The 21720-nt window shown below is 39.1% G+C and overlaps 1 protein-coding gene across 2 annotated transcripts; it reads right to left on the reverse strand.

Moving 5' to 3' along the window:
* Positions 1-1569: 1569 nt before the first annotated feature.
* On the reverse strand, positions 1570-21671 carry LOC134746649 (zinc finger protein 595-like). 2 transcript variants are annotated; one of them, XM_063681150.1, is made up of 15 exons: positions 21180-21671; positions 20765-21010; positions 15738-15895; positions 14731-14890; positions 13600-13722; positions 13053-13199; positions 11819-11905; positions 11105-11204; positions 10574-10793; positions 8658-8763; positions 7130-7250; positions 5860-6018; positions 5306-5474; positions 2910-2999; positions 1570-2096 (listed from the first exon to the last, which is right to left on the reverse strand). In XM_063681150.1, the coding sequence occupies exons 1-15, from the start codon at positions 21454-21456 to the stop codon at positions 2043-2045; spliced, it is 2217 nt and encodes a 738-aa protein (XP_063537220.1). In that variant the 5' UTR covers positions 21457-21671; the 3' UTR covers positions 1570-2042. The 2 variants fall into 2 exon arrangements, with proteins under 2 accessions (XP_063537220.1, XP_063537219.1); XM_063681149.1 differs by having other exon boundaries at positions 11105-11207.
* Between the last annotated feature and the right edge of the window lie 49 nt (positions 21672-21720).

A 21720-nucleotide genomic window follows, 5' to 3' on the forward strand; every position in this document is an offset into this window, starting at 1 on the left:
ATTATGCACAGACCGATTGCACAGTTTCCATACAAATTGCAGTCCGTCTGTATCGGCCCTAAGTGTTTATAATTTAAGAAGCTGATTACCAAAAATAAAAACACAATGTTAGTAAGAGTCATTAGAACCTAGGAACCTACATGTATTGTGTTTTTAATTCCAATAAATTTTAATTATCAAAACATTTCATTTATTTTTTAGATCCTACCCCAATCGATTTTATGGGTTTCAAATATAAAACAACAAATCATTTTTAAACAATTTATTGATTACCTTTACACTACTTTATTTTGGTACATTTTTTTCGTAAATTACATAGTAACTATATAATGTATATTAATAGTAAGATTCCCTAGTCCCTAGTTACATGGTAGAGTTCAACCGGCCCCTAATATTTAAGTATTTGCTTCCATTTAAGAAAAAAGTTTGTTCTTGAAAATTGACACTGTTGACACAAAGAACTAGGGAATGCAAACTCGCACCAAGATTGGCGATTCGAGATTTCGCACAAAAAATCTGAATCGAGATTGGGTGTTTCGAAATCTCGACCGTCAGACTTTCGAGATCGAGATTTGACAATAATTAAAGATGTTATTTTGATTTAATTTTTTTAAGATTTGCTTATATAAGTACTACTTACTAAGGGTACGCCATGTTATATTTTAAAAATATAAGCAACAAGTTAAATGAACATATAATAAAAAAAACAACTATTATTTAAAAAAAACAAAATACATATAAAACTCTAATTTGCATGTAAGTAAGAAAAGTGGTAATAATTATTTTTAGTTATAATTGTAAGCACAGGCTTTAGGCACTAACATGTTCATTGTTGTACCAAAAAAAATCATTGCTAATCAGAATCGTGCTATATTGCTGTTTGATTTTTTTTCGAATCTTTAAATTTTATAAGAGTTAGGAGCATTTAAAAATTTGTATGGAATCTGTTTATCGCTCCTAATTTTTTCACCAATAAAAAAAATCGAAAACAGTCAAATATAGGGGCACAGCTATATGGTTAATATACATCAAAATATGTTAAAACATTTTCAATAATGTCAATATCCAGAGAGGAAACTGAAACGTTTGTATGGAGAAGCGGCCGCAGTGTATACTCTAATCGAGATCTTGACCGAAATTTCCTGTCAACGAGAACGAAATTGAATCTCGAAAATTCGTGCGAAGTCGCGCGACATCTCGAAATTGCGAGATCAAGATTGCATTCCCCAATAAGGACCTATAGGGGTCATCTACTAATGTCACACGTTTAGGGAGAGTGAGAGGTCAATAAATTGTGACAAGGGGCTTTCCCCTTATCAGTTACAAACTTTTTAAAATTCATCAATTTCGTGTGAAGTCATTTATGGATGAGCCCTTACTAGTCGTAATTTGTATGCCGGTAGCGCCTTATTGATAACCAACAAAGTAGCGAATTCGAGACATTTATTATCCATCTCTCTCAATAAACAAGTGTTTATGGTATAAATAAAGAAGAAGCTTGAATATGACTTGTATGAAGTAAATTTATAAAAATCAAATTGTGCTAACAAACATACCATTTTATATTCATCTCTAGAAATCGCAAGTAGCACCAGTAATAAAATAAAACCACGCCACGCCACAACGACACGCAAATCAGTAAGCAAAAGAGATTATAAAATTATAAACTGTAGGAGGTCTAGTAAAAGCCCACGCGGTTGCCGCAGCTGGCGGCCACTGAAATTACCAGGACAATACCACTGATAATAATCCTTTGTTCTTAATTAGCTCATTAGATACAATAATCCCTTTAACAAATGTGATACTTTCCTAAACAAAATCACTGTACAAAAATATGCGTAAAAATGGTGTTTACAATTTGATTTATTTTATACAGTTGATCAAAATTTTATATAAAAATAATTGGTGATTATGATTATTGCCTTAGGTAACGCGTATGTACCTAATGTACCTATACAAAAAATATAAAACATCAAAACGAGGTCACTTCGACCATTTTAAAAGAATGTTTTATAAGTTTTAATTATCTTATAGTACTTATTTCACTTATGGCTTCCATAAATCATCACAGACTCTGCTTCTACCAGTTGATTTATCTGAAAATCACAAAATTACATTTATGAATCGTATACTTATACCTATAACAGTAAAGAATGCGACAGTTATGTATTTTCTAGTCTTCACTAACACTAACGCGTTAAACCCTGGGGGGTCGACTATGCTATTATAATAGAACAAGACTCCGCGACTAAAAATGTTATACATATTACAAATAGTAAAACCCACAAAAATAGTCTGAAACTTACATCTTTGACTGTGACTTAAATAATTAAAATACAATAAAAAAAACTATACAAACCCGTAAACGGATCAGAATTGGGATTCAATTCAATCCCAGAATCTTGAATAACTCGGTAAGTAAGTACGTCCACTTTACCTAAGCCTTAGAAATGTTATCGAAAAATACGTAATTTGTATAAATGCCGAACACGTTGAGTTGTAAACCATATTTAAATTATAAAAAAAATGGATGGAATGTCAAGTAGCTAACTAACTTTTAGATAAGCTGACTAAAACGCCTTTTGAGAAAGAAATTCATGTATTTGACTAATATAAAATTATATCTGTGGCAACGTGGCGTTACAACATCCAAGTAGATCAATCTGATTTTACAGAATTATCTGTTTTAACGATTTTTTACAACACAAAAACCATATTTTCGTAGATCTCCTGCCTCCCCCGCACCCTATACATTAGACAAAACGACATAGATTCTTAAATCACGCGGGCGAAGCCGCGGGCAAAAGCTAGTAACTCATACAAAACTTGCTAATGAAGCAAGCTTCATTATTAATGAAGTTTAGTCTGTAGTCTCGAAATACATACTTATTTCTATTAGAAATGCTTACCTCATTTGGCACAGTTTTGTCGAGAGACACCTGCACAGTGTCGGCGTCGCCCTCCGACAATATCCATCCCTCCTCTTTGAGATCCACCGTCTTTAACAAATGACACAAGATGTTGACTATACTATCTCGATAAAAAGCTTTAGCATTTAGATAAAAAAGAAGGTTATGGTTTTAAATATCTCAACAGTTTAAGAGAGATTTCTAGCTTATTAATATGCTACATTGATATGATATGTAGGTTTTTCAACGGTAGGTTGACTTTATTATAATTTATTTTTTATATGGAAGGAAGCCTCAAGAATACTAATACAAGTTAAAGTTAATAAAACATTTACTCGTGGTGACCTCATATACTGACATGAAAATACACAGCAGCATTTACAAATAAAATAACCAATATTTGGGTCCATTTTACATTAAAATAATCTTAAAACTACTGGCTTGTTCTCGGGAGTTCGTTCGCACATAATTCGCTTATCAAGTTATCATACACCATAAAATTAATCCGAAATATAGTGTCCCACATTTTAATACAGGTAAAGAGAATTAAGTAGACAATAGATGTCGCGACGAACGGAAAGTTCAACGATTTTCAGCTAATATTATAAACGGATTAACCGGAACTCTATTTTCAAGTCCTTCTGCTTATAATATTAGTTGTCGTTGACGTCACTAAGTCACACTTAAAGAAATGTCTCATATCACGAAGGCGGGGTAAGTACATGCGGAATCTAGACTAACACCCTATAATAACAAACATGATTGCCGACTTCGTGAAATGAAATACATACTCCATAGCTTGAAAAATTATATATAAGAAGATAATATTAAGGGCCTGTTTCACAATGTCCAAGTAAAGTATTGGATAGCTAATTAAAAAATAAATTAACTGCCAGATAAAATTTCCTACAAAAATAGCACTTTATCCAGCAGATAAAGCTTATTTGGAGATTGTGAAACGCCAACGATGACTTTATCCGTCAGATAAGTGGCAAGTAGCTTATTCAGGACTTTACTTGGACATTGTGAAACAGGCCCTAAGAGTAAATAAGAGCGATTATAGCGGCAGTTAAGTCTTAGGGGGCTTTGTTCGCTGTCATAATTATTAGAATGTATATGCTTCGTGTTAATAAATAAATGAAAATATATATATGTTGAGCAATACACTTTTCGTAAGGCGGCGACACACGGGAAATCTAGTGTCGAGTAGCAGTATCAGTACTGATAATTTCGCTACTTGACGCTAGATGTCAACTACGAAAATAATAGTCGTTTTGGTAACAAAACTGATGTATGGAGTGAGCACTCTATGTCTACTTAATTCTCTTTAATACAGGTTATAAACTATGTGTGTGACAATTCAACGCACGCGAATAATATAAAAAACATTGTATTTTCATGTTCTATGACGCATGCCAAAAACATTTCAGTGCAAACATCTCAACTCAAGACTATTGGATAAGAAGATTTAGTGAGTTACTAAGATTTGGTTAAATAAATAAATAAAAATCGTTTATTTCAGATCTGCATTGATCCATAACCGTGGGTGTTAGTATAAACTTGTATAAGTTTAAAGTGTGAAATACTTTTTTGAAAAAAAAAAAAAAACTTAAAAAACGTAAAACACGTTACGTTATGTAAACGTTAAAGTTTTAGCTGTGTGTTAGACTGTATCTGTAGCAATCTAAAATAAAATACAATAGGCTTCGTCACACCATAGCTGGGCGAGCGCCGCACAAGCGCGAGATGCGCGCACTACGCACCGCGCTCCGCTGCAGTGTTACATGGATACATGGAATACATAGCATTTTGCACTAGTTTAAGCCCCAAAATGAGCTACATTCTACAAGACCCCCGTCCCCGGCAAGCTCGGCAGAATTTCACCTTCCCATACAAACGGAGTTTCGTTCTCATTTTAAAACTACCTGTTGGATTGAAATGAAACTTTGCACATACAATGACAAGAGGTATATCTAGGTCTGTAATTAGTTTATATAGCACCAGTTTATAAAACAAACGAAATAGAGCAAAAACAAGTTTTGTATGAAAAACTTAAATTCGCTGTATTTTTTTATTACTATTGTATTTGAAGCTACATAAACTAATTACAGACCTAGATATACCTTATCTTACTGTAAGTACAAAGTTTCAGAGCAATCTAGCGAGTCGTTTTAAAAAGAGAGCGTAACTACGTTTGTGTGGAGAACGGAGCTTGCCGGGGACTCTTAAGCAACACAGCCCTGTCTGTAAATCCGTTTACAAAAGCAAACACACAGTTTTAATGATCTTATTTGATGTGGTCCTTGGGCGCGAATGTTCGCGCGTAGCTCGCCCCACACAACGTGCACGCGAACTTGAGGTTGTTCTGCCGCGCACGTTTTTACTAGTAAACTCACCGTTTTATTGACAGCGTCCAACTCCTTGTTGTGGACTTGTTTGATGTGGTCCTTGAGCGCGAATGTTCGCGCGTAGCTCGCCCCACACAACGTGCACGCGAACTTGAGGTTGTTCTGCCGCGCATGCGTTTCTGTGTGAGCTCGTACCGCGTATAATGATGCGAAAGGCCTGTAAGACAAATTAATGTTGACTCTTTTTGACACAAGGCGGATGCTTACCCGGACAATAATTAACTTTACATGTATCGCCTGTATCGTCGTAAATTTTTAATCGTTGGGATAATATCTTTCAGAGAGCCTTGGACCCCGTTTTATACAGGTGTAATAACGGCGTTTGACACGGGTTTGACGACTTTGGCAAGGGGCGTTTTGATTGTTTTTACCGTAAAATTGTACCTTTTAGCTTTATAAAATGCGGTCCCTGTTCCCATTTTTAGCCACGTATGACGAGACGCTGCCTCGGAGCGAGGTAGCCCGCTTGATCCGAGGCTGCCTCTAGTGGATAAGCGGCTTTTAAACAAATCAGTAAGTCAAGAAAGTTGAAATTGTATTACCTGTTACAGTGTGTGCAGGAGAAGGGCTTGGTGTGCGAGTTCTTGTGCCCTGCGAGTTGCACGCTGGTCTTGAACGCCTTCGGACAGTACGGGCATTTGTACGCGCGCACTTCCGAATGTGTTAGTAGGTGGTGGTTGTATACACTGTGCGCTTTAAACCTGGGTACGACAATTAATAGAGCATTAAATACCTAAACCAGCGACGAAAGTCGCAACGTAACCAAAGCTCATAATTAGTCATGCGCAAAATGTGTCACTGAAAAGAAAATATTGATATGCATCTTTCGTTTTGTACGCTGTGAAGTACTTCACTCTTTCAGACTTTCAGTTTAGTTCAGTAGCTCAACAGTATTGTTTTCATTTCTCTCATTCGCGGATATATTGAGTTGAATGAAGAATTTGATGGAAAATTTCATTCAATGCGAATCACTCAAATATATTAATTTATGAATCGAGGGTTTAACATGGCGTACTTGTCACTCTCTAAGCGAATGAGCACGTAAATAAAAAGGTTTTTGAACTGGAGTGCTGAAGTAAAGAACTAAATGAGTCCGAACTGAACTAGTGAATGAACGAGTGACATCAAGTGAAGTACTTCATTTGAATCTTTCATTCGCGAACTACTTTATGTCTACTTAAAATGGTAAATATGTTCTTATTACAACAACAACTTGTACATAAGTGAAGCACGCAAAAAAAGATGGCGTTAGGATTTTTCGCGCGAATCGTTGTAAACGATATAATTGCTGGTCAATGGTAAGAAAGGTGTGTTACGATACTTACGATATATCGTATTTGGCCCGTATCGTATTAGCACTTAACCTTGACGATACACAATTATTAAAACGGAAAAACACCACAAGATATCATTCTGAAGTACTACATATTATGAAGATGCGATGAGACCTTGTTTTTTTTTGCAAAAGTCGTCTTAGGATTCATTTTCTAGGTTTTTGGGAGATAAGTTATTGAGAAGATAACAGACACTTTTGAATTACAAAACCGGCAGCGTTGATAATTACTTGCGAAATAAATAATTTCTTTTCGCAAATACTCGTCCAAGATTGATATTCCATCCGTCCAATATCTTGGTCCAATGTGTATTTGCGTCTCACATTTTTCTTAATGAGAAAGTTAGACGCAATGCACATTGGACAAAGAAATTAGACTATAATACCACCCTAAGACATTTTTCTGAATTACATAGGTGCTTAAAGTCCAAAATTACGTTTATTTCAAATAGGAAGATGTATATATAAACTCTACTAACCTCTTGTTGCAATGTGGACAGGCGTAGGGCCGCGCGCCGGTGTGTGTACGCATGTGTAGTGTTAGACAATATGACACCCGGAACGATTTGCCGCAGATTTCACACGAGTGTGGTTTCTCGCCTTACAATACAAAAAACATACGTTAGATAGAATTTCCTTTTAAGGGTTTCGTACCCAAAGGGTATAAACGGGACCCTATTACTAAGACTCCACTGTCCGTCTATCTGTCATCACTCATCAGGCTGCATCTCATGAACCGTGATGCTAGACAGTTGAAATTTCCACAGATGATGTATTTGTGTTGCCGCTATAGCAACAAATACTAAAAAGTACGGAAAACTCGGTGGGCGAGTCCGACTCGCACTTGTCCGGTTTTTTTTACAAGATTTTATTTAACTTGCCCTGTTAGTACGTTGGTTTCTTTAGTTAGTGTGGGTCAGATCTTGGAAGCTTAATTTGAACCACTTCTCGATTTCCGTTTGAGCTGAAAATTTGCATACATACATATGTAAGTCGGGTGACAATGCAATATTATGGTACCATCGAGCTAATCAGATGATGGAGACAGGAGGTGGCCACAAACCTAATTGTGTTTGGGGTTTTTAGCATTGTCTCGATGAGTATTAGTTGCCTGTGGTAAAAAAGTATAGTCAGCGATAAAAGCTTGTACCAAAAATTATATTTTTGGCAAAAACTTATTAAGACTAGCTTTTATTTCTGGCTCATTATAAATTCGTACTAAAACACGATCACTAGACGATGTGGCAAAGAGATCACGCAACACTTTTAAATTTGTGTTTTTTTTAAAAAAGTACACATTATTTCTGTGATAATATTTTTCTTTCCGGTGTTACACTATGGACGCCTACATTTACTTATCACAGATTATTGACAGATTATAGCGATGATCGCAGTCCACTTAGAAAACTTATACCTTTCGATGGACTATTAGATTTTCATATCACTTGATGTCAACTCTCAAATAGTATGAAACTAGGTGTGAACGTCGCCAGAGCGGCGTCACTGTCATAAACGGTTAAACGCAACCAATAACGAAATCAATGAAAACGGGTAATTTTTTACGGGAATTTCCATATAGTCGAACCACGCAGTTTTCATGCCAAGTGCTACGTCAAGTACTTATGGAACTTATAGGGTTACTAGCTTTTGCCCGCGACTTCGTCTGCGTGGAATCAGTAACAGTAGCTAGAGTAAGATTAGCGCCAAGCAATTCATGAAATCTCTCAATTTCACCCCCCTTTTTACTCTCTTTAGGGGTGATTTCCGACATGAAAACTATCCTATGTCCTTCGCCGGGACTCAAACTATCTCTATGCCAAATTTCAACTAAATCGGTTCAACGGTTTAAGCGTGAAGAAGTAATACACAAACAGACAGGCAGACAGACTTTCGCATTTATAATATTAGTATGGATGTATGCATCCTTACTGCCAAGTTTGTGCAAAGTTAGCGTGGTCAGAGTCCACAAACTGACTCATTGCTTTGATTGTATAACTCAATACATACCTGTATGTATCCTCTCATGCTTGACCTTTTCGTGCGGCCGCGCGAACTGCCTAGTGCAATACATGCAGTTGTACGGAAGGGATTTATCTTGCTTGTTCACTGGGACCTAAAACAGATGCGATTTTAATTCCTGTTGCTTGGAAATAAGGATTCATTCTTTTATGAATGAGAAGAGAGCGTTAATCAATTACAATTTTGTCGGAGGGGTGCTGACCTGCAGTGAATGCCGCCGTACATTTGCTGCTAAAATCGGTTATGTCATCCACCTGAGAGCTCACGAGCGTCGCTCTCAATAATCAGTACTAAACAGTCGGCGTGGTCGAAACCGGCCAGGACAGTATGATATGAATGAGATGATGATTTCACGGATTATAATGTTGATTATTAATGAGTCGTTCACAGATCATTTTACAGTTTAGATAAGCAAACAGTTTTAATAGGTTCCGAGTTTTTGAATAAGACTTCTATCACTCTCCTTAACAGACAAATCGTAGTAAAACGGTCTATTCAGTTTATCTACGTTAGCATCTTGCTATTTATGTGATTTATTTTATACGAAATTAAAAGTCAATCAGCATATACAGGACGGCCAAATAACAGGCCCCAATTTCACCACGGTGACAGGTGCGACAATTGTAAAACATCAATGTTGCTGACGTCACAGGCATCCATGGGCTACGGTTACCGCTTACCATCGGGCGGGCTGTATTCCTGTTTGCCACCATCATTGTAATACTTAAAAAAACTTTATTATATCGGCATAAAACAGGTACGTTTATGCCGATGATTATGACAATTGTCACAAGATTTATAAGAATTTTCGGTAATTCTTGACAGGAAATAAGTTCTGTGTCGGAATTTTGCGACAATTGTCGTAATTCTTGTGACAATTGTCATTAGCATCGCAAAATAAGTACTAATTTATTGGCGATATAATGGAGTTTTTTATTTATTAAAATGTTGGTGGCAAACAAGCACACAGCCCGTTCGATGGTAAGCGGTTACCGTAGCCTATGGAGGCATGTGACGTCAGTAATAGTGATTTCGACAATTGTCGCACCTGTCACCGTGGTGAAATTGGGGCCAGGTGTACACCTCAGTTTTGTAATTTTATTCTATGAAATATAAAAAATATTAAGTATTCCTTGTTAAATATAGTATTTAGGGCCGGCAGTTAAACATGGAAAATAATGTCAGACAAATGCCCACCTCTAGCAGCATGGCAGATGTGAACCCTTTTCATCGCGTTATTCATCAGATTTTCACACATTTCGTGAGTTATCACAGTGACTGTGTCTCAAATATTTTGTTTTAATTGCTGAAGGTTCATTATCCCGTTAGCATAGACACGTCCCGTTAGAAAAAAGTCAAAAGCTGTTAAATCAGGTGAACTTGGGTGTCCAATCAATGTCACCGTTTCTCGAAATTGGCCGCAATTTTCTTAGAGTTTCCGCAATACATTGGGTTTAGTAAAACGTTTTATTTAATTAAAACACGTTGTTTCGTCGTAAAACCCTCCATAACAAATTTGCCGTATCTACACAAAGTAATTTTCATGCAACAACTGTCATATTTACCGCCAAAACAAAATGGCGGCAAAAAAAAGTTGTATACATCCAAGTTGGTCACCCTGTACTGTATATAAAGCCCGTTACAGCCTACGTGGCCCTAAGCTGCGAGTCGTTTTCGCTGATTATAGTTTGTCAAAGGACTGTCTCATTTTAAACATAGAGATAATCATACTATCTTCGTTTTACACTAGTACTAGCACCCAAAAACAAGGATGAGTATAGTTTTTTTGGTTCTTATTTACTGCCAATTTGGTTTGACCAACAATAGCGAACTAGACTCCACACTCGCGTTCGCGGCTTCGCGCCGCGATTCGCGCACGAGTGTGAAGGGACCTTTACACGCACCTTATCTAAGTTGTGCACGCTCATGTGCATTTCGAGGTACTCGCTGGAGTGGAACTTGCGGTTGCATATATCGCAGTTGTACTTGTTATCGGTGCTGTGCGAGTTGTGGTGTACGGCGCGGTAGTCGGTGGGGATTAATTTGTCGCATATCGAGCAGATGTATTTGTCGTTGCTGGTTTCTGTGCCTTCGGATTCTACTGGTAGCTCTATTGGCCGTGCTCTGTGGATAAAAATAGAATATTATATTTGTGTTTTGTTGAATTTGGACAGGGGCCGGAAAAACGTTGCAACCGCAAACAGCTCTTTGGCAAGTAATGCAATTATTATACTTAGATCAATCAAATAATTATTACAAGCAATTAAATTACACTTAGTGTTAGACCACTAGTTATTGCCATTTGCGACTAGACTAGAGACTCCTAAAACTGGTGATTTCTACTCCGACTGGCTCTTCGTCTCAAAAGTTTGGGATTGAGGATCCCTATGGGAAGTGAGGATTAAGGTTATAAAATTCTTTATTGGAATACGTACTTGACTGGATCATGCATACGTTTGTGCAACTTTAATGATTTGTTACTGGGAAACACGGTTGAACAAATATCACATTTGAACGGCCCTGTTGAGTCCGCGTCTTCTGAAAGCAAACAAAATCATCCTATAGGTACTGTCAACTAAAAACCGTCTTAATTTTAGTAATTGAATATTTGTTTGTAACAAAATTAGTGAACAGATTGACCTGCCCTGCGGTGGATACTTTCTATCGGGAATCATGGCCTAAAATGGCATGGCATGAAATAAAGGGGGAAAAGTTAGTATGGGACTATAAATTTTATAGGAAGGTGGAAGTGGATGGATTAAGAAAAGTAAATCTAGTATTTTTAAATTAAAGGGAAAATGGAAAAATTTACGCTCGGCACTCGAACCTGCGACCCCGTGCACCTGACCAGACCGTGGACCTGAGGCCTCCATGGCTCAGTTGGCATAAGTGATTGGACCGGTGTTCCAATGGCCGCAGGTTCGAGTCCGGCCGGAGGTGTAAATTTTTCCATTTTTCCTTTAATTAAAAATTTTGAAGTAACGCTCGCAGACGTTTCTGTTTCATAAAAAATAGGATCCAGTATACCAACTTCACGTAGAAGTCGCGTACAAAGGTTAGGATTAGGACATAAAAAACTAAAATATCTGTACAAATAGGAGGATGTGTGTAAGCATGAATGTAAATAATAAAATTGGAATAAATCATACCAGCATGAGCTTTGTGGATTTTCATATGAGCACTTAATGACTTAGAATTTTCATATGCAACAGAGCAGTGTGGACATTGGAATTTTTCTGAAATATAAACAAGATTAATCATCCTTAAGCAACCAAGACGCATGATAATTATCGCTAAGCACTTGTAGTAAATTGATAATATGTATCTAAATTTATCTTGTCAGAGCAGAGTAAACTTTTGGCTATTTCCTATCGCAGTGAATTGACTGGTTGGTTGATTTTATCAACGCATGAAACCTGTGGGCTCTGTTTGCCGTTCTTACAACATTCGTTAGTGACATATAATAATTACAGTTTACAAGCCTTTTATTAAACGGAACCCTGACCGCACATCGGCAACAGAATAGAAATGAAAGTCACGTAACAGAACCACCAGATGTTTTACGGATACGTTTATTGAACATGACATGACATTGATATAGCATTCGTCTGTTCCTTGCGCGCGTTGTCGCAAGTGACATTTGCTACTGTTTAATAAGATTAATAAATTCAATGGGGTTGGCCAGTCGAAGTATTTTACAGATGGCGCTAACATTCAGGTTTTCCTGTCATTCCCTAGAAAGAAATGTGTACCAAATTCTTGTTTTATTTTTATTTTATGGCCTGGGTCTTATGGCAAATCTCATAGAACAAAACTAGCGAGACATGGAAAACCTAGGCTGGCGCCATCTATACAAGGGGCATTCCATGAAAACTGCATGAAAACGTTAAGTTCTTCATCTAGTTTTTTTTAACAAAATTCTTTATTTATGCAATGTCTACTCGTATTTTGCATGCGAATCGCTTACGAAATATTTGCTTTAATTCCAAATTACTTTGTCGACTTGAGTATTATAGTAAAAGTAAATTAAATAGTTTATTAAGAAAACAAGCGGCTTTGAGAGGATACCAATATTACACTATAAAAAGGCAAGCCAAAAAACAACCAGGCCAACTCGGATAGTCGAAAAAATGGGTCCGAATATCCCTTACGTAACGATGGAATGCTCCACAAACCTTTGGCAGTTGCCAACCCCACTCACCCAGCCACTTGGTTCTCTTCTCTCTTTGTACTTGAAGTCAGCCTTTCTAGTATTTTTGCATTACAATGGGTTATCTTCAGCGCTATATTGACTTTGTCTTCCCTAGTAGTCACATAAAGTTGTATATCTGTGACTATTACTTACTATTTGAACCTGGCTCTTTAATTCATGCGTTTACTTACGAGGTTTACAGGGTTGTAACTTAAACTCGTCCAACGTGGTGACATAGATATTACAAGTCATACAGTTGTACACTTTAACTTTGTTGCCGCCCTCAAGCATTTGCATCTCTTTCACTACCACCTTGTGGTATGGACCTTTTTTAACATCTGAAATTGAAATAGCATCAATATAATTTTCATTTTCGGAATGATCGTTTTCTTGTTATCTATAGCCAGGTTTTGCCGCCGTAGTGATAACATATACCCTTTTTTTAATGTAGTAAAAGACATTCTATCCATCCTAAATGTCGAATTCAAAAGTAAAAGTATAACAAGAGCACCAAGTACCCACGTCACTCTATGCTAAAATATCTCAGGTAAATTAAGATTCCTTTAACCCCTATTTAACAACTTATTAATTCAATTTCAGTATCATTGGCAGTCCTGTAAAACTTTGCGCAAATTATTTAGTCTTTTTTATTTTATAGGACATCCCTCCACATGAATTCGTATGAATGAGAGCATCAATCAATGGGCAATTTACCCTCCATATCATTGCGCGGTTTACCTTCCTTGTTCTTCAAGTCAGTAACAACACTGTCAACTTGCACTTGTTTTTTCTCCACCGTGGCTACGGGCCGCGGCGGCTTTGGCTTCCTTTCAACTAGAGTGTTCAAAGGTTCGATTGTCACTGTAATGATAAAATTGAAATAAAACATTAGATTAAAACTAAGCTAGAAGATCAGTACCGGCAACCATTAAAACTGGCCAAGTGCGAGTGGGACTCGCGCACGAAGGATTCCGTACCATTAAGCAAAAAACGGCAAAAAAAAATCACGTTTCTTGTATGGGAGCCCCACAAATATTAATTTTATTCAGTTTTTAGTATTTGTTGTTATAGCAGCAACAGAAATACATCATCTGTGAAAATTTCTATCACGGTTCATGAGATACAGCCTGGTGACAGAGGAGTCTTAGTAATAGGGTCCCGTTTTTACCCTTTGGGTTCGGAACCCTAAAAAATAGCAGCATGTTTCGGCCATATAAGTATCACTACATAGTATAAAAACAAAGTCGCTTTCCGCTGTCTGTCCGTCTGTATGCTTAGATCTTTAAAACTACGCAACGGATTTAAATGCGGTTTTTTTTAAACAGATAAGTGTGATTCAAGAGGAAGGTTTATATGTATAATCTGTAAAGGTTTTGTGTAAATTAGTTGAACTACCCGTGCGCAGCCGGGGCGGGCCGCTAGTTCAGAAATAAAACATACGACCTACTACGACACTTGAAGGTAAATTGAATGTAAACGAGGGCGCGGCAGGAGAAGAATGGACGAGAAATGTAAAAGACTGGCTGGAAGCTATCTGCATAGAAAAACTAATGCGCATGAATTCAGACAGAGTGACGCTCGGACATAAGGTCGCCAACCTCTGGGAGGGAGATGGCACATGAAGAAGACGAAGAAGTCTTTCTCCGGGATATGGATATCTCCAGGATAACAGATTTCAGCACAGATAACAGAACTATGAAAACGGATTATATCGCGTATATTGAATTTATAATTTATAATACATCCCTATTGTATGTATTATAAATTCAATATACGCGATATAATCCGTTTTCATAGTTTTATTTCATGAGTAACTATCGCGGTAACCGAAGACAATATTACACAGATAACAGATTAAAGTGAACTTACATTGATTGTCCTCTAAAGTAGCATTCAGCAGCACAGGCGCTTCCACAATATCTCCCGTGTCCGTGATGACGCGCCGCGATTGTTGCAGCTCCCCAGTTGTTACGTCTTCACCGTTCATTTGTTCATAGTCCATGGGTAACTGGCAGCTATCTAGAGACTCCTGTAATAAATTGAAAAAACTACTAAAATCATTGTAAGGGTTAAAAGAAACACCACGGAAATAGAGAAATGACATTCTGTTGCCCCCAGCAAAATAAACTATGTTTGTATTACCCCACCAGAACTTATCTGGATTTTTAAACAACTAATGCTAATCTGTGATTATAAATAACAGCCTGGGTTTGGTCTGATAATTGGAGCAATGGAAATAACTCGTCCAACATTCATTAAATGTGCAGAAGGATTATACAACTCTGTAGTCTTTGGCTATGGCTTGCTTGAAAAATAATTTAATTTTAGTTTAAACTTGTAGCAGTGATGGGGATGAAAGTCGCGTCCTTACTACCCATTCTGCTCTTTCATCAAACTCTGTAGAGTTTAACTTGTAATACTTTAATAAAATACCTGTGCCATAAGAAAATTCTGTTGCTTGAGATATTTGTTCTATTTTCAACCAAAAGGGTTCTTATTATCATGTGTCAATAAGGCGCTACATATTACCATAAAGCTTCAATTTGAATTCAACCTTATTGACAACCGACAATGTGGTACTTATTAGTTGAAAATGCCATTTGACAGTATTGACGCTGCCTCTTGCCTCTTGGAGATACATGCAGATGCAAATAACAGGTCCCAAATTTTAGTTTATATGATGGCTATAAACAACACAACACATATCATATCATTTCACAACAATGTTGCTTATGATGCTATTTTTTTTAATTTTCAGGATGCCTGGTTTAACACCTTTAAATTCTTATATCAGGCTATGGAACATCATCAGACAAGAATATTAACAAATCCATAGCAACACCCTTGGATGAATCTGTCTTATATCTTATATTCACCTCAACTACAACTTCCTGGTCATTGTGGTAGTTCTGTATGTGATCTATTACAGATGAAAAGGAGACCCCACATGTGTTACAGCTGTAGATCTCCTGGGTCTCCTCTGGTTCATTCTCGGGCATAAGTGGATCCACGGGGTCCGTCTCTAACTTCATATCTGGAATATAACAAATAGTTTTGATGGTTCAGATGGTTCAGAGGTTGATACCAAGAGAATATTTAAGGATTTTCAACAAACAGACAATTAATAGTTTCATTATTATTTATCTCCACGGGACTTAATCGCGTAAAATAGTTTCAAATTTACCTCCGACGTTTCGAGGACGGCGTTGTCCGGTATTAATAGTTTTCTATTATAACAAGTTCCTATGACGTTTATTGAAAAAAAAAAACCATTTTACTTCAACATACCTACTTCTTTTAATGTTTTGAAATTATTATTATTATTATTCTCTTTATTTATTCTTTTTCTTATGTTAGGTTTTTTATAATATGCATATAAAAGTAAAATATAAAAACACTTACAAAACAATACAAAATACATATAAACAAATTATAAAAAACCTAACCTAGGGTGCCGCCAGCAGCGGGGCAGGGCCCAAGCTGCCGGTGGTCAGGGCCGCAGAGAGAGGAACCGGCGGACTATCCGCGCCGTGTCCAAGATCACCGCCTTCTGCATCTGACCCTTGATCCAACCACCTAGCGAGAGTCTCTCAAGGTGTTGGTCGAGACTCTTCGCTATGAGACCGTTCGCTGAAACGACTATCGGGACAATGATCGTCGAATCAACATCCCACATGGCGGTTATCTCGTGAGCCAAGTCTAGGTACTTACTGGACTTGTCCTTCTCGGCTTTCACGAGATTCTCATCATGGGGGATGGTGATGTCGACGAGCACGGCCCGGCGCTGCGATCGATCTATTATCACAATGTCAGGCTTATTGGCTACAATAGTCCTGTCAGTGATGATAGATCGATCCCAATAGAGCGTGGCACGACCATTCTCGAGAACTGGCACAGGTAAATACTTGTAGTACGGTACTTCGCAGTCCACAAGGCCGTATAGAAGAGCAAGCTGCTGGTGAATAATCCTGGCTACGAGATTATGTCTGTGCAAGTACTCGCCGTTAGCAAGATGAGAACAACCGGAAATGATATGCCTGAGTGACTCTCCGGGACGGCGGCATGCCCGGCAAATGTCGACCGTACCGTCCTTCAGGATATATTTCCGATAGTTGTTCGTCATCATAACTTCGTCCGCAATTGCACAGGCAAAACCCTCGGTTTCTCCGAAGAGGTCCCCGAATCGTAACCAGTTCACCGACGCGAGCAGGTCTACATCGGGTCCCGTGAGGGCCTTGTAGAACCGCCCGTGTAGCACCTTACTCTCCCATACCGCCTTGCGGCCCGCAGCACTTTGTACCACAGGTTTGTGCCAGTTCTCGTTTGCCAAGGAGAGCGGCGTGAAGTGCCTGTCCACTGCCACCACATCACGATGCATCCCACACTCGTTGTTAAGGAAATAATTCCTGAGATTGCACACCTCGCGGTTGTGGAGATCTTTGGCGTTAAGGAAGCCTCGACCTCCACACTTCCGTGAGATGTACAATCTCATAACTGACGAGCGTGGGTGTAGCATACGGTGTGTGGTGAGTAGTAGACGGACCCTCCGATCCAGGGCGTCCAGCTCGGTCTGAGTCCACCTTAGTATGCCAAAGGAGTATATGAGTATGGGCATTACCCAGGCGTTGAAGGCGCGCACTTTATTGCCTCCTGACAAAAGACTGTTAAGGACTTTTGTGAGCCGACTGAAAAAGCGCTCCTTCACCGACCGTCTAATACCCTCGCCCTCAATACCCAACGACTGTGACATACCAAGGTATTTATAGGTTTCTGATTCAGAGATAGATCTAAAAGACATTGTCTCAGAAAGTTGTAAATTTGTTGAATTTACAACCTCCCCCAGCTGTACATGCATAACCGCACACTTATCGACACCAAACTCCATTCTGATGGCGGTACTGAAAACTTCTGTGGTTTTCAATAGCACCATCAAGTCTTGGTTATTTGGCGCAAATAGCTTGAGGTCATCCATGTACAGAAGGTGAGAAATGACTTCACCCTCTCTCCGAAGCTGGCAACCTAACCCTGAATCCTTCAGCAGGGTGCTGAGGGGATTCAGAGCTAGGCAGAACCACAGGGGACTCAGACTGTCACCCTGAAATATTCCTCGCTCGATCCTTATAAAGTCCTGCGGGCCAGGGCGGTCATCTCCACCTCCTGGTTGACGAAGGACTGTGATCCACTGCCTCATACACGCACTTAGGAAGGATATTAAAGCTGCATCAAGTTTATACAGCTCCAATACCCTTCTCAGCCATGAGTGAGGCACCGAATCATAGGCCTTCTTATAGTCAATCCAGGCGGCCGAGAGGGCCCCCTTGTTCCGTCGAACTTGCTGGCATATGGTCATGTCTATGAGGAGGAGCTCTTTAGTACCACGGGACCCAACCCTACATCCATTTTGAGCGGAGGCCAAAATATTGTTAGCGACAATGTGCGCGTTAATTTTTGCTCTCAAAATGGATGTAAGGAGCTTGTAAAGTGTAGGCAAGCACGTGATGGGTCTGTAGTTCTTTGCTTCCGTGGTACTACCGGACTTGTGGAGCAGGAAGGTTACACCAGTTGTTAGGGAAGGTAGGAGGGAACCGAGCTCTAGGGCTTGTTGGAACTGCGTTGCCAACCGTGCGTGCGAGCATCGAAACCATTTTAGCCAGAAGTTGTGCAATCCGTCCGGTCCAGGACTTTTCCAGTTCTGGGTCGTACGGATGGCACAACTTACGTCATCGGGGCTGATGGTGATAGCCCCCATAGGTTCGATGTTCTCGCACTCACGTTCGACAACGTCTATCCAACCGCCCTCCGTGTGTTCCACAGGCACTGACCAGATGCTACGCCAGAAATCAGTCATGGCAGTAGCATCCGGTAGCCGCACGTCGGACACACGAGAGTCGGCTTCCTCCCACCTTCGGTACACGTTCCTTTGGTCACTTTGAAAAAGACGATTCTGCTGGAATCGATCCACACGCTTTCTGTAGCGGCGAATACGGTTTGCCCATGCATAGACTTTCTGCTTTAGAAAGTCGATGCGCTCTGTGACATTGGCCATGTAGTCGTGGGGCCTGACATCCGTCCCCGCGAACGCCTGGTTCACAAAGCGCATTACTCGGGGGCGGTTGTTGCCCCCCCTAAAGCAGATCAGCTTTGCAATGAGAGTCCTAAACGAGCTGATACGTCGCTCGATCCGCGCTTGCCATGCAGGGACACCTCCGGCGGTCCTAGGTGCACGTTCAGCGTCCGGAAACTTGACTCGAGCAACACGGCACGCCGCGATGGCTCCGCAGTACATGATCGAGTGCGTATCATCTAAATCTTTACTAGTCCGTAAATGTGGCTCTAGTAAAGCGTTTAGGGCTCCCACTAGCGCTAGATTGCGTCTATTTATAGGCAGACGTGGTAATCGTGGCCTAGAGTTGGTTGTGGCGCGATACTGCGTAATCGCCTCTTCCAAAGTCCTCCTCAGTTGCTCATTGGCAGATGTACTCACGCTCTGACTCGCAAAATCCCCCTCGTCGGTACTAAAATCAACCCGCGGCGCCCCCGGTGCCAGGTCGGGTGCGGGCACCGGATCCGGCGACGTGGCGGGCAGATCTCGCACCGAGGCGGAGGCTGCGCGAGCAGAGAGAGCCTCCAGGCGAAGCCGATCAAGTGTCGCATCGTCCAAACGCTTTAGCCGCTGAATGACGCGCACCTGATCCGATAATCGTTGCTCCGACACGGTGATGGTGGGTTCAAGATAATAATAATAATTATTATTATTATTATTTCATTTTAGACAGGCAGCTGATGCTGGTACGTCTAAATCATAGTTCACTTAGCACAGTTAGCATAGTTTGTCTAGTCCATTTTTAAATTGATTAACACTTGTAGAGTTCACAACTTCTGAGGGTAATTTGTTCCAAGCCTTTACTACTCGGTTTGCAATAAAGTGTTTGCCGATATTTGTTTTGTGCTTTGTTGTTATTAGTTTAAGGTTGTGTCCTCTTGTGCGCGTGTTTGAGTTGAATTGGTATAGGTATTTGGAATTTTTGACGTGGAGTCCTAGGAGTGTGAAATTAATTATTTCCTCTTTGTACATTGTACATCCTTCACATAATTAAAATATTATTAAGTCTAAAAGTTAATTTAAGTAATAATTCCAATGCAATTACTCATTAGTAAAAGATAAAATAAAGATAGTTTATTTTTCAATATTAGAATGAATCCATACTAATATTATAAATGCGAGTCTGTTTGTCTGTCTGTGTGTTACCTCTTCATGCTTAAACCGCTGAACCGATTCAGTTGAAATTTGACATAGAGATAGTTTGAGTCCCGGGGAAGGACATAGGATAGTTTTTATCCCAGAAATCATCCCTTTAAGAGGGTGAAAATTATCTCACTTCCACCCCAAAAGTGAGATAATTGATGCATCACCTGACAATGATGTAGTATTATGCTCAAATTAAATCATTGCTTTTACATTTTATCAAGGTGTCATAAGTTAGAATTGTCTCTCAACTAAGGATATAAGGAAGTTGGTATATTTAAGCAATCAATAAAAAGCAGATTGAATAAAAAAAGAAGCTACCCAAAATACTAATTCTACGCAGACGAAGTCGCGGGCAAAAGCTAGTGTTATATAAAGTTACATCAGCTCTAACCCTACACCTCTGCCCAAGAAGGTTTAAATCCCTCCTAAATTGTAAAGAAAACTGACATGCCTCAATAATTTCCACCGTATTATAAATAATAAATATTTACAATTAGGATTTATATTGAATAAAGAATGATTTTTTCTTAACATTATATCCATTTAGAATATTTGTCCTTAACACTTTCGCGGACACAACACTTTGGCCGTATGACACATGATGTCACTTACCATCCGCGAATGTGTCAACAAGGAAAGCTATAACAAAATTACCTTTAACTGTAGTCAATGATATAGTCCCGTCACTGTTTTGCTTAGTGAATACCGTGCTCCCGGACTTCAAGATGGATTCCTCCTGCGTGACTATGACATACCGGCTCTCACCATCTTCCTTGACTAGCTTCAGCTCCTGGGTCTGAAGGCAGGGCTTGGCTAGCTGCTTGCTCAGTAGTTCTACATACATTCTACTGACATCTGACACATCTTGGGTTTGATTTAACATCTGATCTGCTTGGTTTTCTGAAACATTAGAATTTAATATGTATTAATAAGTTTTCTAATCATTTCAGGTCGTACAATTCTAAGATTATAGATTATATTTCTTAGTTATCACAGTACCTACACTTCTATAAGGGCGTAAAGGGTGTAATTCAAGTTAATAAAGTGATTCAAATTGGAACCAACAGACCTGCCACATTGTGATGTTCTAGAGTTGGAGTCTCTTCAGCAATATTATGGATTGCCGCCGGAACTATAGGGTTTGGGATCACCACCTCAGACTTAGGCTTTGGTACACAATTATCTTGATTTAAATGATCTATCATATGTGATATTGAGGAACATTCATCATTGCAAACTGGACAGCGCAAATTAAGCCAAACTTTAGACAAGTGATGAACTAACAATTCTCGAGAATTAAATACCTCGCTACAACATAAGGGACATTTTAACAATAGGTCGCCCATTATCTAGATGCAATTATTCTTAAACCCTAAATCATAAAAGTTTAATCACTATTTTGTAAACATAATCTAATCATTCCTCGGTGACGACCAAGTGCTAAATTCAGATTATTTGTATACACTTTTTAACCTGAACAACTTCACACTAATAGAAGATTAGACGAACGAAAATCCAAATACACGCAACGAAGTGCGGCGGACATGACACATCTTGACAGCACGTGTCTATGAGTACTTGAGTAGAGCGGTAGAGTGCCTTAAAATACC

This window comes from Cydia strobilella, chromosome 13 (assembly GCF_947568885.1).
Source record: "Cydia strobilella chromosome 13, ilCydStro3.1, whole genome shotgun sequence".
Taxonomy (NCBI): domain Eukaryota; kingdom Metazoa; phylum Arthropoda; class Insecta; order Lepidoptera; family Tortricidae; genus Cydia; species Cydia strobilella.